Below are 17547 nucleotides of genomic sequence, written 5' to 3' on the forward strand. Positions count from 1 at the left end.
GAGTGTATTAGAGTGAAACCGTGTGCTCCAGCTGAAGAGCAAGTGTCATATGTGTCTCTCCTTCCGAGTAAGGGCTATGGGACAGAGTTGCCAACTGAGATGCTAGGTGCCACCAAAACTGTAGGGCAGACATAAAATGGCAGCAAAGCAAAGCTATTTTCCCTTATTTTGACTTATGAATCTAAGACTTGTGTCATTTTTAACTACACTGTAATGCAAGCTATAACCCGACAGGATGCAGCTCATTTTGCCATCCTCTGCTCTCCACCACATACAGGTGGATCTAGCGACGCCTGCTCTCTGGGGGAAGTTTTCATAAGGATGGAGGATCCAAGTCAGCAGATTTCCTAAGAAACTTCAACCCCTGGCTGCCTGCAGTACCACTGTCCCACTTCCCCACAGTCTCTGATACCAAGTTATTATAATTAGTTGCCAATATGTGTTATCACCCAGAAAACCGGGATCAGCACTTGAGTCAGATTGTGCCAGACTCTGGGAGGACACACAGTGCAAATGCATCTCTCAGTAATTAAATCTAATGTATGACACGCTGCAACAAGAAGGGTTAGACATGGGGGAGTGGAAAAGCAACCTGTGGCAATACAGTTTACCTAATTGCATAAATCAATAGATAGAGCAATGTTCTCTTGAGGTAAGTGAAATAAATAAAATATAAGAAATCTCTGTCAGTCATGTAAGAGCTGCTATAGAATAAGCTCGTTTGCCTCAGGACTTCTCAGAAATGGCTCCACAGTACCACGTGAGGCATGCACTTGCTGCAAAGCAGCATACTGAGGTGATCCATCTGTACTCAAGTATTTAATCTGAAAAGACTGAAAGCTTCAAATCTAATTGCAGCTGGTCTGCAAAATAACAACTTTGGTGGAAAACAGTTGAGGCATTGGCTTTGGATCAGAACTTCAAAGAAATGTTTTGGATGATCATCTGTTAGACCGGCAAGGACCTGAGTAATTACATATCCGGTGGGATTCCTGTATACAGGGAAAAAAAACAGTCTGAAAAAGAATATAAGCTGCCTTTATTTAATTTTGTCTCCAATAATGGTACATTATTTATAAAGTCCAAAAAAGTAATAAAGTAAGATTTTATGTGAGGCATTTTATTTATAAGTGAATTAGGTAAACAAATGAGCTAATTAGGAAAATTAAGGATAAAAATATTGATTCAATATGAGAGAGATGCACACATGGCTACTCAGGAAATCCTGCTGTAAGAAATTTCCAAGGCCAGATTACCAGACACATATCTGCTAAAGGATTAAATCAATCAATGTTGGGACTGCTTTTTCTCAAGAAACTGGGCACTGTCAAATCCATTAATTTAAAATCATTATATATCCCCACTAGGTCAAACTCCTGGCTTGAACCCAAGTCTTCAATCAGTTTTCGGCCCATTTTTCTTCCTGCTTCAGTAGACATAGCCTTTTCCCAAAGCTTCAGCAGAAATCCTCCTTGGAAGGAAACACAACATGACATTGTCAAATTAACATGGAGCACATGCAGCTCGCAGCTGACAAGAGATGAAGCGTGTATCTGGCAACAGCCACCCACCACTCTCCTGTGGACAGTGAAATGTAGACAAAGCTGGAGCATGCTGATGGGGTAATAGTTGCCTACAACTGTGTAGGGAGACATAGGCTATTTATTCAGCTCAGGATCCTTTGTTTTGAGAGACAACTGGGCTTGTTCTCTTGTCACCAGTATTGCAAGTCAAAATGATTGAAGATGCATGTTAAGGTCTTGTTCTGCAATTGCACATAGCTTCATGGCTTATGAAGCAGTGGCCTGGTAGTTATAATCATGCATGTCTTTGTTTTTACTATAAATCAACCGAGGATTTGCACTTCTGCTGGCTAAGGCCTTAAGTTAAAGAAGCAAATGATCCTAATACCTTCATCTAGGCAATGAGCAGTGGCTCTCTGGGAAGCATGCCTGACCAGTCCAGCATTAGCACCAGTTAGCAGGATAGTTATTGCCTGCTCCCCACTCCTCTCAGTGCTGATCCTTATGGTGGATAAAGGGACCACAGAGGAAATCTGAGGGTAAGAAGTCTACTAGCAAACCAAGAGGAGTTTATCTCCTGAAAAGACATGCTTTTATACAAAACTAGCAACAGTAAAGAAATTAATTTGCACTGTATTGTACAAGGGAGTCAAGGAGTTAAGAGGAGAAGGAAGTAAATGTTCCCCTTGTCTAGTTCTGCAGGAGGACCACAGGAAAGGTGAGGACCGCAGGAAAGGTCTCAAATAACAGGACATCTGCTGTTCTGCCTTTGGATATTGGTGAGGGGCAGAGCAGAAAAAGTAAAGCTTCTGACTGTCCGTGAGTCAAGAAGCTTTAGAGTTAACACAGCTCTCTCAATACAGGTCCCTGCTGGACTCGCAGTGGCAGCTAGAGGAAAATAAAGAGTAATCAAACTCTCAGTCAAGAAATCAAATCTCACACTGGGTTAGACAGGGTCCCATACTAAGAGGTACATTGACCTTCTACCTGCAGTTGAAGTTTGCAGCACCAGAAGAGGACTCCACATCTCAACAGGATGTATTTAAAAGTCTGAGGACTCCAACTCTACGAAAACAGTATGTCACATTTTGTCATCTGAGTTTTGTAGCAATAAGAGCTAGTGTTTTAGGTCCCCATCGAGGTTGTGGACCCAGACCCAAGTCAAATTTAGTTTAAAGCTCCTTTTCCAATCTACAAAGCAGTCACCAGGTTGAGTTAGCTGGCATTTAACTCTGAGCTGAATGCAAAGCCCATCCCTTCAAAGCAGTCAGAGAAATCTCCAGCCCACAAAGCCAGGAATTTCAGCTATGGATTTCATTATGACTGGACCTGCTTGAAACATTCATCCCTGTCTTTCCTTCCCTCTACCATGTTCAACATCCATGCCTCTTTTCCTCTCTTCCTCCAGTGCTGCCCCATACACTCTGCTGCCCTGGTGCTCTGTTCCCTCCTTGCTGCCTTGCTGACATGCTTGTCCTTGCTGTCCCCCTCTCCTCTCCTGGAGGTAGGTCAAGAAACCCTAAACTGTGTCATAGACTACCAGGCATGGGATGGAGTTGTTCAGGTCCTTATTCAGACTGTGCTATGAAGCACCCCATGTGCTACGTGGAAGGTGTGAAGGAGGTAGTCTGTGATGTGAGGATGCTCTTTTGTCTAATGTAATAGCATCATTACATAGACTTTTTCAGCTATAAATGTAGCTAGGGAGAGAATTGTCACTGAAATGAATAGACAGAAGATGATCACAAAGCAAATGCCATAGCTCTGGATATTGGTTTCACACTGTATTTTTATATTGTGTTTTCATTTAAAGATTTAAAATAACTTTCCATCGTAAAGGACAAGGTTAAAAAAAACCCAACCCAGCAATATGTATCTACGAAGGAATGGAAACCTCATAAGACTGTAATTTTGTGACTCACCACTGGATGGTGATGCACAACTATTTTAGTGAAAATCCAAAACTGTCTAAGGATACAGTTTTGCTGAGACAGACTGAATATTCTCTGTTAGACCCAAGATTGAGACAAAAAACAAAACCAGAACAATTCTGGACAAGCAAACTGTTGTTTATGGTAATTTTCCCACTGTTTGTAATTACCTCAACTTCATTAAGAGATTTAATGATTTCAGATATAACTAGTGAAACACAAATCAGTCATTGTGGTTTTAAAGTTCCCGTGAAAAACGGAGGAAAAAAGTAAGATCATCTGTTGCAGCACGTGATGTATTTGTCTCATGGAACCCTCACTGCATATTGTCAGTGTTATCCCATTGCTACATTTGCTCACTGGTGTGTTGTTTACTTATGGTTGTATTTCTAGCTCTACCATTTTGTTTTTAGGAAGTGTTTGCACTAAGATATATCAAAAAATCACTGCATTCTTATGGAGAAAGGTCTAGAAGGAGAGAACAAGATACTAAATATCTGTGAACTACAGATATTTGTAGATCAGGCTCATACCTGTTAATTGATTTGTTTTGTGAAGAGCTCTCATTGAAAGCAGGACTCTATTTTGCTGCGGACTGAAGTCACTAATGGATGGGAGGGCATCCCCTTCAATGAGCATCCTCTGTGGCAGGAAAGCTTGGAAGTTATTTGTGTTTTGTAAAGCTGTAGAGAAGTGGGTGGCTGCAATGAAATCTACAGCATTAGCCCAGTCTTCACCAAAATTTGCTTCTGGATCAGAGAGATATTTTAAGCTGAAAGAGGTAAAAAGAAAAATGTAACAGATAATTGAAATCCACTGTAGAACACATTGGTCTATCTTTCATCCCAAATGTGTTTTGTTTCGTATAAAATCCTGAGCAGTCTCAGTGACACAGTGACTTAAAGCCTCCTTCAGCATTTTACATTTAATTTCTTCTGGCATTACTGCCTCTGCCCAGACTAGACACAGCTCCTGACTCTGGCTGCAGCTCCTAGAGAGGAATTGGCATCTCATGTCAAGCCCCCAGCCTGCCCACACATTGCCACCTGGGCAGCCATCTCTCCCTGCTCATCCCATGTTCCAAGAGAGCAGAAGGAAGAGTAGAGCCCAAAGAGCAGAGGCCTAAAGTAAGAAAGCTCATGCAGATTTTGTTGGGATACCACCCTTCCAAAGAGGCATGCAGATAGGAAGATCCCCCTCGGCCACTTCTCTCATCCCCATACCTGTCCCGGAACTTGGGCAGCGCATAAGCAATAGAGGCAACATGCGCCCTCCACATCAGATGGAGGGCATCATCCAGTTTGAAGGAGGAGAAAGCTGCAGGGCTCACAGCTTTGTGTTCTGTAGACAACAGATACTGCAGCAACAGGAAGGAAAAAAGGCAGAGAAATGGGGGGTTTAAATTTTTCAGACTTATGCACATACCTCACAAAATAGTAATTTTGCAAGCTAAGGGAAATTGCTCTTGAGTAGTTGGAATGTGCTGCTTTGTAAGTAACTGTAATATCTGACATAGGGAGAAAAATATTATTACTATAGATTTATAAAGTGACTATGTATCTCCACTAAAGTCAACTGGAGTTGCCATTCTTTGACCTCAACACAGCGAGGGTTTTATCCATGTAATTTAAGTATTCTGTCACAATAATTCAATGGACTTTTGTATCTGAGTGTCACAGAAGCTTCTGTGCTGAAATATCAGATTCCTTGAAAACCTATTTATACTCTTTTGGCCACAACTTTCTGAAGATTTTCAGAAAACAATAAAATTATCCTTAATGGTTATCATTATGGCTCTTTGAGGAGTAGATCTTATAAAATAACTTCTGATACATACTGTTTAAGAAAAACAATCTTGAGAAAACAAATCCAGTCTTTCTCCTGAAACCTCTGCCTTCAGTCACAGTTGCTAAGAGGGACTTATGGTTTGAATTTTCTGACCACTATCAATTATTTGACTACCATAAAAAATGTTGAATATAGAAGTTTATCTATAAAAACAGTTATTTAATCTACAAAGTAAGAAATATTATTATCTTTGGGATTAGGGAACAGCTGAATGAGGAGGAAAGAGAATATCTACTTGCATAAATAAGTGTCCTTCTGAATGAAGTTTCAGCATTTTCAGTTTTTTAGATGTTCAAAGGAATAAATGAACCCTATAAAGCCAACGCAAGGCCATCTCTCAAGGGTCATGTTCTATCTCACATGCTTATCTTGCATTGATAAGCAGTATGGGAAGAATACAAATATAACTGTTAACAAAACAGCCTCTTGTGAAGGACTACAAAATTCAGAATTAAAGGCAAAAATCCATAACCTGCAAAAATCCTGGCCTTCTTACCTCTGACTTACTTTACATCATACTTTTCTTTTTTTCTGCTTGTTACTTTTATATGAAGCTGTTATTGGAAGCAAACCAAGCACTCTGAATCTTACAAATAACAGTAATAATAGTTTTAAAAAGTAATATTCTGGTATCATTTCCTATGAGATATGAAAAACAAAATGGAAAATTATTTACTTCAAAATAGGCCTTCCACTTATCCATGAGCTTGGGCATGCGAGACCGGCAGTCAGCCACACTATAACAGAAATCAGCTCTTCGCTCCTCTGGTGGCAATATTTCTATCTCGTACTGCAGCTGCCCAAAGAGGCCAGCCTCCACTGCTCCCAGAAAGGGTATGACAGCCAGGTAGTAATTCATACCTGTAACAGTAATTTAAAAGGAGGAGGTGTTAACCACAAGCAAATGAAAAATTCCCACAGAGAAAAATGAACACTCTCCCATACCAAATGCAACCATTTCAAATTGCTGCTGATCCAACTGTGTTCAGCAGTGGCACATGTGTTCTCTGCCACAAAGCGCTCATGTGGCCAGGAAGGACAGAGCTGCTCTCTGCAGCCTGCCAGCAGGGCTGGTGGAAAGGGGGACTTGTGGCGGGACAGCAGGGAAGCTGAGGGAAGGAGGGACAGAAGCAATGGAGGGAAAAAGTATTAGATGAAAAAGAACTTGAGGCTTTCCCTTCCCTAGGAAGTGAAAGAATATTTAAACTGAAGGACTTACAAGGCCTTTTACCTCCTTAAACAAAAATTCCATCATCTTATTGCCATCAGATATAAGTAGTGTTTATAATCTGTAAGTCAGTCTTGTCTTTCTTCCCTCCACCCTATGTGCTAGTTCCATTTCTTTAAAGATCAACTTTCTAAAAGGGTCAGAATTCCAGTTTCAGAAAAAAACTGAGTCTAAAAATATTGAATTTTTCTCAAATCAGATAAAAAGGGATTTTTTTTTTTTTTTAATAATGTGCTCATTCTGCTTTTGAAAAATGGAAAGAAAAACATCATTTGGGGGATTCTATTTAGACTGGTTGGGATACGCTACTCAGTTTGTGTAGGTAAATTAATTAAATATTTTTGATTATTCAAATGAGATGATTTAATGGTTGTTTGCGTTTTTTCAGGGACTCAGAAAAAAATTGTCCTGTAAGACAAATTCTGTTGAAATCTATCTATACATTGTCGTTTGAGGAGTCCATTTCCATATAGGCATTGTCTGTAAAAATCCCAGAGGGAAATAGGCTACACATGTTCTTGCACTTGAGACAATGAGCACTGTAGTATTGGAGCTGCATGTGGCATGCCAAACCACTTCCTTTCCTCTTCTGTAAAGCTCTTAGCTAGAAGTGGATACAAGTCTGTCTTTTGCTTTTTTTTTTTTCTTTTCTATGTAAAAACCACATTATAGTATCCTGTCTCACACACTATTATTTCCCCCATGATCCTGGCACTGGACGTATCCTTATGTCCTACAGGAGGATAAGGTGTTCTACCACATCTCCCAGGAGTGACGCCAACAGCACATATGGCTGAGTTAGCTCACAGCTGGTCCTTCAGTAGAGTTTGTCCCTCTGCCTTTTCCCTGCCCTGCCTAGTGCAAAAGTGATTCCCAATTTGATACCACCATCACTGAGATGACACTGCTTCCTGCAATGCATATTTGTGTGGGTGTAATGGACAGACCCATTCTCCTGTTACATCTGTGATATACATTTTTACAAATGAAATTCTCGCGTCTCTTAGGCTAAAAGGAACCATGTATTAACTGAATCCCGCCAGTTCAACAAGGCAACATATGAATGGCCTGGACTATCAAAAGTATCCAAGAATTTTGGATGTTTCCATTTTGGGGAAGATTGAATTAGCTGGATGTGTATTTTTAGAGATACGAAGGAAAACACTGAAAATGTTAGTGGAAATTCAGTTCTTTACACTACTGTCTTCAGTTTGTTGCTACCTATTGGAATAACAAAAAAAACCAACCCCAAACCAAAACCAACACAACAGAATTGCAGCCTACTAGAACTGCAAAGACAATACTAAAGGGAACAGAAAATGTGTGATAGCTCATGTATGCCAGGTCAAAATATTAACTGAGTTTCAGATGGGTACTTAAAAGCCTGCTGGATAAATTAAAGTAATTAAGTTATTTGGATAGCATGGGCACAAAGTCTCCCTTTATTTCACTCTACCAACCACAGTGAATTTGTGGAGGTGCAACCAAAGGCATAAATGTCCTGTCAGATTTGTATTACATGGGGTGATGCAAGAACCACAAAGCTTCCTGCTTGACATTCTCACAGTAAGTTTTAGCTTGAAGTACTGGCATCTGAACTAAACAAATTTGCTCTGGAGTAATTGAAAACTGTAATTTCTACAAATGTCTACTAATATAGATACCCATCGTGGTGTTTCCTATGTGTTTTTACATGTATTTTTGCAGTGTAGATATTTTTAAGGCTGCAAATTTTCATTTTTTTCCTTCCTCAAATAAGTTATCAAAGTCAATTAACTTTCATTTACTCACTCACACTTGGGTGTCTTGCTGCAAGTTTTTGATGTAGAATTATGTAGCAGTGGAATTACTTTGTAATACAGAAGTCCAAGAGGAAGAAAAATTCTAACTTGCCTTCTAGGACATGAATCCTATTTTGGAGAAAAACAGTGCAATAGTGTATACTTACAGGACCACCAGCTTCTTACAGATATGCACAGGAGGTCTCCATCTTCATAGCCACAGGAAGTCACACTGGAAGGATCTGCTAATCTGCCTGAATCAAATGAAATAACACACCAAATACTTCTCAATCTTTTTCACACAAGAAATCCCACTGAGATGGGAAAAAATGTCTATAGGAGTAAAGCATGCAGAATTTTGCTCAGAGGAGCAGAACAATTACTGTTGTTTTGCTTCATAAACTGTTGTTCCTGGAGTAGTTGTATTTCTCAGTCAATACTTCATACAGCACATAGTAATTTAATTGTGTTTTGCAGTTCGATTTTTTCCTCGCTATAAATGTATTCTCAGAATTTATGGAACTGTTTGAAAGTAGGACATTGCAGTGATATTTTTACGGAGATATAAATATATATGCACATATGGGCATAAACACATACATAGCTGATGCATCATTTCCAATAGATGCAGGGCTGCTAGTGTAGAGCTGCTTAACGAGCAGAATAGAACAAATTAAATGTGCTAGTAATTGTCTCACCTAATTGGATTGCGTGATACAGAATCCCTTCCAGCTTAATGGTGCGTACGAACATGGCCTTACTGTGAAGCTAAGCATGCAAATGTTGTATCTGATTAGCAGGGTTTTCAAGCATCTGTGCTGTAGCAAACATGCAAGACGTTTCACAATTATTCATGACAGCATGTAATGCATATTTTACTTTCAGCATGTGATGTTGAGAAACAGACCAATTCCTGAAAGCATAATGTACATGTACATTATGTGGCAATTAGTCACGTAGTGAGTCAGGAAGTCTGCTTTAAGTGTATGATGTGACATTACCATGGTCAGGTCCAATGACTTGAGCTATTCCAGAAGCTCTCAAACTCTGCCCTACAGAGCACTTACTCTCTGATGAGCCAGCTGAATGCCAACATTGTAATTTCTGTCAGATTAGAACTAAACCTCATTACATTCTTCAAAACACAAACCAAATTTTCTGATACTGTTTACTTGAGAAGAAGAGATGATTATGAACCATGTGTATACAGATTATCTTAATTATCCTCTCTAGCTGACTGGATAGAGTTTGTGCTTTGAGGCTTGCTGGCTGCTCAAGCTCATGTCTTCAAGTAGCAAAGCACTGACTGCGTGATCTTGCAGTGGTGAGGAATGCAGTTCAACAGGATTTTTTTTCCATTAAAAATTATATTTTTTAATATTTACAGAAAGATTTCTTTTTCAAGATTCTACTTTAACACAGGGCATCAGAAATAGGCAGCAGTAGTTCACTGAAGTGCAGAGGGGGTGAATAGGAAGGATAATGGAAAAGAAGAAAAAGAAGACAAAATGTTGCAGAAGAATTGCACATGTGATTTATCAAAGATTGTTAGCCTAGGTGTTTTGGAAAATGAAGAGTCTTGGGCAGTAATAGTGATAATTATAAGATATGTATAAATTACTTGGAGCTGGAAGCACTAACCCTACTTCCAGGTGTACACTCCAGGTTTGTCCTCTCTGCTCCCTCCTATCCCTGTGCTTAACATGATTGTTATTTCAGTCTTCAGGTCTATCCAAGCTACCTCAGTTTCTCTGTGTTGACAGTGCCACCCAGCTGTGTGTCATTAGCAACTGTGTGCAACCTCATCAGCAAGATTTCTCTGCTGTTTTTTCTGGCAAGGTTCTTAATGAAAAAGCTAAATGCAGTTGTTCTCAAGAATGATAACTGAATACCTCTGAGCATATCCTCCATTTAGCTGTAACTTCTCTTAGCAACACTCATCACTGGACTCTCCTTTAGGTATTCCCTTACGAGATTTGAAATTCCACCTGAATCTTTCTTAAAGTTCTTGCTCCTGGATTTGTACTTCCATATGTCATTTCTTCTAAGTGGGAGTAGAGACTGTCCAGTTTCCTTTGTCTGTGTAGGCAGAAATCTCAGTTTAGCTCTATCTCCCAAGTGACAATTTTTACTTCCACAATCTCATTCGTATCAGCCATGCTGTCTCAACATTGTCTCTACTGAGAAGTTAGGCAAATTACTGATTTCATTTTAGGTCCATGAGTAGATTACTGCAAATCTTTGTACCACTCATTAAACAGTAGCTTCTCTTGTTCTTTATGGTTTATATAGGACCATATCCATAAAAATATTTTCTCAAGCCACATAACTTTCATGACCAGACAGGATTGTTCATGCAAAAATTTCTGTAGCATTTTCAAGGATCTACTGTCCTGCACCATGGACTCAAATCCTACTTTTGCCTGCCTAAGCTTATTGTATTGGTACACAAATGCTTCAGTCATTCCTCATTAATCTAGCCACCCAGCTGCCTATCTGTGTTAGATTTAGCCAGCTGCTAACTTCTTTACTGTATGCACCAAAATTGTGTCTTTCTTTCCCCCTTACACACTTAACCTTCAACTGCTTACAATTTTTTGCTGTTAAACTCTTTCCAGTCATGTGATATTTCTCCTTCTACTATTTTTTTCTACCTTCTGATCATGTAATTTAAAAAATACATCTCCTTGCCTAAGGACCAGCCCTACAACTCTTTGGCAGGTGACATCAGGTCTTTACCATATCTGTGCAACCAGGTGCAAATGTTCCTCTCAGCCACTATGACTCATCTCTATTTGGGAGCTGTCACTGCAACCAGGCACATCTTCAGTTTGTGGATGAGGTCACCCTACACAACTAGATCCTTTCCAGCAGGTCACCATTCAAGTGCAGCTTCTGCATCTAGTCATAGTTGCCTCTGCCACACATTGGGTCAACTCTCCTGCTGCCCCAGCCATCCTCTTCAACTTCTCTTTCTTTTCCTATGCATAAAGAAGGGAAAGGGGGAAAAGCTTGCCTAAACTCCAACCAAATTCTTCTTGCTGCTGTCTGTTTGCCAGCTAGCTGCCTGATTGTATTTTGCTTACTCTACCTCCTTTTCCTCAGTTTGACTTAGCAGTTAATTTCTATTAGGTATGAATAAATGCTGGCAGCCTTCCTTCACCATCAGCTGTAGCACCTCTGTTTCTTTCCAACATACAGCTACAGCCAAACTGCCACCTCACAAAACTGCAGATTGCAATCAATAAAGAAAACAGGCAGACAGATGCATGTTCTTATGCCTGGTTACCACCAGGCACAAGTTCCTGAAAACATCATTGACTATAATTCCTTTCTTCCCACCTCTCCTGGTTGGTAGAACAAGGCAAGTCAACTCCAGTTTTGAATGGAAAGCTTCACTGCAAGCTACGTGGGAAGCAGCATGTGGGAGAACATGTTCTCTGATAAAGCCCTTGATAAGATACTGCAGCCTTAGCCTCAAAGGACCTTCCACACATGTTTCTGTGTCTGCTTCCCTAGCATGGCCAACAAGCAATCGAGAATAACTACTCCAGATAACAATCAGCTTTTGGGGAGTGAGCCATTAGAATCTGGACATAATTAAAAACCAACCAACCAACCAAACAAACAAACAAAACCCCCAACAAAATCAAACAAAAAAGCCCCCAACAAACAGAGCAAACTTTAATTTAAAAAAAAAAAATTGTTTAGAAAATAATGAGGCTATTTCTAAACTGATCAAAAATGGCAAACAGAAACAAATTCTCAGAGGGAGTGGTGGACTTTTGACTATGAAACTCAAACCACCAATAAAAGATCATAATACTAACAAACAAAAAACCCCTATCAGTTAACAATTGAAGAACAGCACTGCAGAGTGCAGGGCCTAAAATCTACCTACTGTAATGTGGAGCAACTGGGAATACCTTTTCAAAGCTTTTCAGCTAACTGAAATACTGCCCATCTAAACCACAGATCTTCTGGATTCTGACCGGTTGTGTGTTTAGCAATATCTTTTTCTATTAGGAAATTTAACAGCTATTGCTCAACAAGGCATGGGTGTTCCCTTCATTCAGGATTTCTCTTTCAAATTGGCAGCTTATCTCAGTATGTCCCAGATTTTACACCACCTGAGACTACACTGGGCTTGCGAAGCAGAAACCTTGGAAAGGATGACCCAAAGTAGGTCTGGTAAACACTTAGTTGTTCCAGCAGCTTAAGGACATAGCTCATACCTGTACGAAATTGCCACCCATGCTGCAATGGTAGTCCCCAGAGAATATTGCCAAAATTTTGGGATCCAAACGCAGTAAAATATTTAGCTGAAGAGTTTAGCAGGTTCTTATACACTCCCAGTCGTTCTTGATAGTTCCAAGCATTGATGACAATTTTGTTGTCCTTTACTAGGAAATCCAGCAGGTTTTCAGGGGCAAGGTCCCACAGAGGGGGATAGACATCTCCAGTGGCATCATTTTCACTCTGTGCTGTGGCAGTTGCTGGACTCAGGATAACAGTCACTATAAGAAGAGCGTGCGTGACAAAGCAGGGCCTCATTGTGAAGGTTTGCGACCCAGGTGTTTGTGGCTGCAGGGTTTTTATCATGAAAGGTGAGGGCTGGGCAAATAAGGGTGACTCAGATGCAGAGGTCTCCGTCTCCCTTACCTCTTTCCAGTGACCCTGATGTGGCGTTGCCAGATTAGCCAGCTGTGAGTAATGCTCTGTCCTCCCCATGGGACCTTGGGAGCATCAACAGATGTTTAAGAGGGATCAATTAGACCAGAGATTGTCCAGGTCTGTGCTGCCCATGACATATACTCACCCTCCGAAAAGGCTGAGGTGCTACAGTACTGATTGTGCAGTTGAGTTTTCAACCTTTTTGTCCCTGTGTTTCTCACTAGCTGTCACCTTCCCTTTCCCCGCCTAATTCCTTTGGGTAATGACAGGACAGCAATAAAACAGAGCTCACCCCAGAACAGGCACAGGCAGGGTTAGGTTAGGGCTGAGGTGCTCTGAGGAGGGCTTCAGGCGCCAACCAAGGAGCAGCAGTGACATATGGCAGGCACTGATGTTGGCAGCTTTGTCTTTTGGTCTTGGAACAACTGCCTGCAGCCTTCAGATCCTAAAAGCGTTGGAAGTCCCCAAATCAACCTGGTTGCAGGCCACAAAGCACCTGGCTAGCTGTATTTTTAGCCTTGGAACAACTGCCTACAGCCTTCAGATCCTAAAAGTGTTGGAAGTACCCAAATCAACCTGGTTGCAAGCCACAAAGCACCTGGCTAGCTGTATTTTTAGTGTGTGTTTGTCTTGTATGGAAATGGTCATTATAAAGAGCTAAAGTCTCATACAAAACTTCCATGATCTTGTAGACTCCAAAGGGAGTATAAAGGCCACCCCTCCACTGATAAAATCAGTGTCAGACTAAGTTACACTCCAACAAAATTGAAACTGTCTGGTTACCTTCACCTCACCTACTTCTAGGACTTGATAATCTTCAGCTGCTTTTTCTCAGATAAGCAATGGTTACAAAAGAGCACTCAATAAACCAACACATCGTTTCTTATCTCTGTAGTCTTTCTTTCACGTGAGAAAAACTGCAAATGCCCATTCTATGAGTTTTGCTTGGGCTTTGTGTGCTTAAGGTACCTTAAACCCTGGATGGGAGCAAGTCAAAATTGTCAGCAAACTTTTGAGAGTAAATGTAAAATAAATGTATCAATTCAAAATTTTTCCAGCCTCTCTATTTATTAAGGAGACTTTCTAGTAATAGCATAATTTTTCAAGTATCACTTTTTATTTTTGGCTCCACTACTGAGAAAGAAACCCAAAGGCTTTTGAAAAGCAATCAGTGTCCAACAGAAATTAACACAGATCTGAGAACTCTTTTCCTAATCAAGCTGCCGCACAGAGGTTTCAAATAATCAAATTGTTCTTTCATTAAGTTTCTATGGATGGGATTAATCTAACCTAACTGTGGACATTTAAATATTAACCTAGCTATGTCGATTCCCTCAACAGCAAAAGCAGAGAATCAGGCATGTCCAAAATGTAACTTGCTTAAAATACACCACGGAGAGATGTATTCCTCTTGACTGACTGTAGAGGGAAATTTCACTTTAGGTGCTGAAGGTAGAGAGATGTGAACAAACATCTTAATTTTTCACAGAGATACCACATATTTACATCCTCATAGCAGATTACATATAGCAAATGAACAGGTTTCATGATTGTGTGGAACTTTATCCTGCGTGAAGAACTGTCCTCCTGCTCTGCTCTCTAGAAACGCAGATTCTATTAACACCAGTCTGGGCAGGCATAAGAATATGAAGTACTAGTCTGGATGCAGAAACACACATTCTCAAAAGACTTGCAATGAAGAATTAAGATAAGTTAATTACATAATGCTTGCCTTATATAATTTTTTGAGCCATTTGATTAAAAAAGGTGCTATACAATAAATGGTAAATAACATAAAACAAGAATACGCCTAATAGAGAGACTCTGCTGAATTCCTTCACTTTTTGAAGTTTGACTCTTCTGACTTATGGTAACAAAAAGATTTCAACACCCCAGTTAATCTTTAAAGAGTCAAGAATAAATTTTTAAAATTAATGCAATAAAAATATTCTTCCTGCAAAATATTTTAATTCATTTTATAGCTCTTACACCATTTTCCTACTCATCTGTGTGGGCAAATAAGTTGCTGAAGTTTTTGTAAGACTTTGAGGACAACAGCTTTCCTTTGAGAAATCTCTGTGCTGGCATTTCCAGCTTGGAATCCAGTCCTGCTGGTTTGCTGCCCTGAGCAGAGGGGAGGATTCACGTGACATCAGATGGACTTGAGTTGTGTTGGTATTGGGTCTTGAGTCATAGCACCCATTCAGGGATGTCAGCATTTTAAATAAGTAGAAGATTAAGGAAGACTATTAGTAATGTCAGATTACTATTCTATTCATCACTCTTAATAAGTGCTCTACCAGTACAACTGTGCTCTTACAGACACTGTAGCAGAATCAAGCACTGAAAAAGATTGTAGATAGTGATAGATGGTAAATTCAGGTTTGATATGTATTTTTTGTCAAGTTTTAAGAAAAAAACACTGTCATTTTCAGCTGGGGTCCAGAGTTTGCTTCAAGATAACTACAGAAAAGCTGATAAGCATCAACTAGATTAACTGAGGTGACTATAAGAAATGGCAGCCCATGTTTAAGGCCCAAAACTACCAAAAAATAAAATTTCTTAGTCTTCATGGGAAGCTGAGGAAGGAACAGGCAAGCCAGCGAGGAAGAGGCATCAGTACCTTCACTGGAATTAAGTCAGAACTGGTGCAGAACTTTGCAGGTAAGAAAACCTACAGGTAACCTGGGGATGTCATTACCCTTCAGTCATGTAAAAGAAGCACTGAAAGTTTACCCGCTTTCTTCTAGGGTAGATGTCCTAAGGGGAAGAAGAATGAGATGGAATATTGGCCTGGATGAGCATCCTTGTCACCTGGCACCCTTTTTTCATGCCCTGACACTTCCAGCAGTGATTGTGAGGGCTGCTTCACTGCAAGCTGTTCCAGAGAAAACAAGACCACATAGTAGCTAAAGGTATTTATTTATTTATTTCACTGGATAAACTTGTAAAAGTAAATATATTTAGGTTGCTTACCAATCTCTGTTGCTCTTGTCTCCAGCTATTGCTTTGAACAGATTTTCTTTTTGGGACAGGCCTTTCCTGTTTGGCAGGGAGGATCTCTCTGGCTCCAGTGTTCTCCAGTAAAACCCCGTGAGAGGGCTATAAAAGGGATTTTAAATTGCTACTTCACTTCTCTTAGGTGTGGTTGTGAGTAAAGGTCATCAGCCAAAGAAACCTGTGGTCACGAGTGAACTCTACCACTAATGCAGCAACATGTGTTGTGGTAAGAGCATCAGGCATCTGAGGGGAAGTTACATTGTGTGTGTGGTGGATTTAGCACGAGGTGCTGTGTCCTCATAGCCTGGCTCCTCCATGCATCCTTGGACCTAAAATTTCTGCTTCTTTAGAAAACATCTTTCTCATATTATCTATTAATCCTATTCTCCCCTCTGCAAAAGCCTTCACATGTTATCTGCTGATCTTGCCTCCCCAGAAAGAGTAACCTGTGCTGCAGATCCTGACAATTCAGGCTTTAAATTGTACTGATGAATCCTATTGATAAAGGACAGTCATCATAAAATATTAACTTTGTCCTTTTTTTTCTTTAACAGAAGCAATCTACTGAATCGAGCATACAGAGTAGCAAAAAAACCCCAACAAAACAAAACAAAAAAGAAAAAAACAAAACCCAAAACAGATAATGAATCATGTTCCAAATCAAATCCAATCACTCCTATTTAGGAAATACCAGATTCATAGCTGTGTTGGGGTATTTACCATAAGTAGTTTTTCTTTCCCAGATGAAGCAGTCATTTTTCCATGAGGCTGGTTGGGTGAACGACTAGCTGGATAAATGACTACAAAGACAAGTGTAAATCCAATGTTTCCAGAATTCCAATTCCTAATACTAAAAGAAGATGAACTACCAGCAAGGTACAAATACTGATTTAGGAGCAAGCCCACCCAAGATGTGTAATGGGTACCTGATATTGTCCCAGATGTATTCTTTCAGATCAGAGTGCTCCAGAGGAGGAATACTGGCAATAATCAAATTTCCTGAGCAGACATGCTTGTAGGACTAATGTTAAGGTCTATATATAGAAAAAACACCAAACAAAACCCCCTCCATCAGACCTGAAAGAAGAAAATTTGAATTAACCTATATTCTTCATTTTCATAAGGGTATTATGGAGGTGTATTTACTTTATAGACTAGTTCAGATGGTACCATAACCTTCTTATCTCTTTGTTATCTTCATCTCAGAAGGTGAAGGTTCAACTGATCATAGAGTTAGATATCTGTACAGATATATGGACTTCATCATCACCTATCATAAAAGACATCAACCTTAATTTCATAACATGATGGGATTCATTCTTTTGAGGCAAACCACACAAAACTCCCACTCACTGAAACACACATTTAAAAATTGGTGAAACCCAAACAGATAGATATATTCCTGAGAGCATCAGGGTTCTAAACAATTGCCTAATGCAGAAAGTCGATAGTAATTTTTTTAATATAATGTCTATTTTGTCAGAGATAGTTACTCAAATACAACCCTAAGTCTGCTTAGAAACTCAAGGAAAACTTTTGTCTGTTTGTTTGTATATCACTAG

The 17547-nt window shown here is 39.8% G+C and overlaps 1 protein-coding gene across 1 annotated transcript; it reads right to left on the minus strand.

Moving 5' to 3' along the window:
• Positions 1 to 1287: 1287 nt before the first annotated feature.
• Positions 1288 to 12865, minus strand: CUNH6orf58 (chromosome unknown C6orf58 homolog). The gene is given in 7 exon segments (XM_010162314.2): positions 1288 to 1332; positions 1335 to 1471; positions 3988 to 4226; positions 4678 to 4811; positions 5979 to 6163; positions 8479 to 8565; positions 12547 to 12865. Coding segments are annotated over 7 exon segments (1146 nt in total).
• Positions 12866 to 17547: the final 4682 nt, after the last annotated feature.

The sequence above is a fragment of the Antrostomus carolinensis genome, unplaced genomic scaffold, assembly GCF_000700745.2.
Source record: "Antrostomus carolinensis isolate BGI_N321 unplaced genomic scaffold, ASM70074v2 scaffold27112, whole genome shotgun sequence".
Classification (NCBI taxonomy): domain Eukaryota; kingdom Metazoa; phylum Chordata; class Aves; order Caprimulgiformes; family Caprimulgidae; genus Antrostomus; species Antrostomus carolinensis.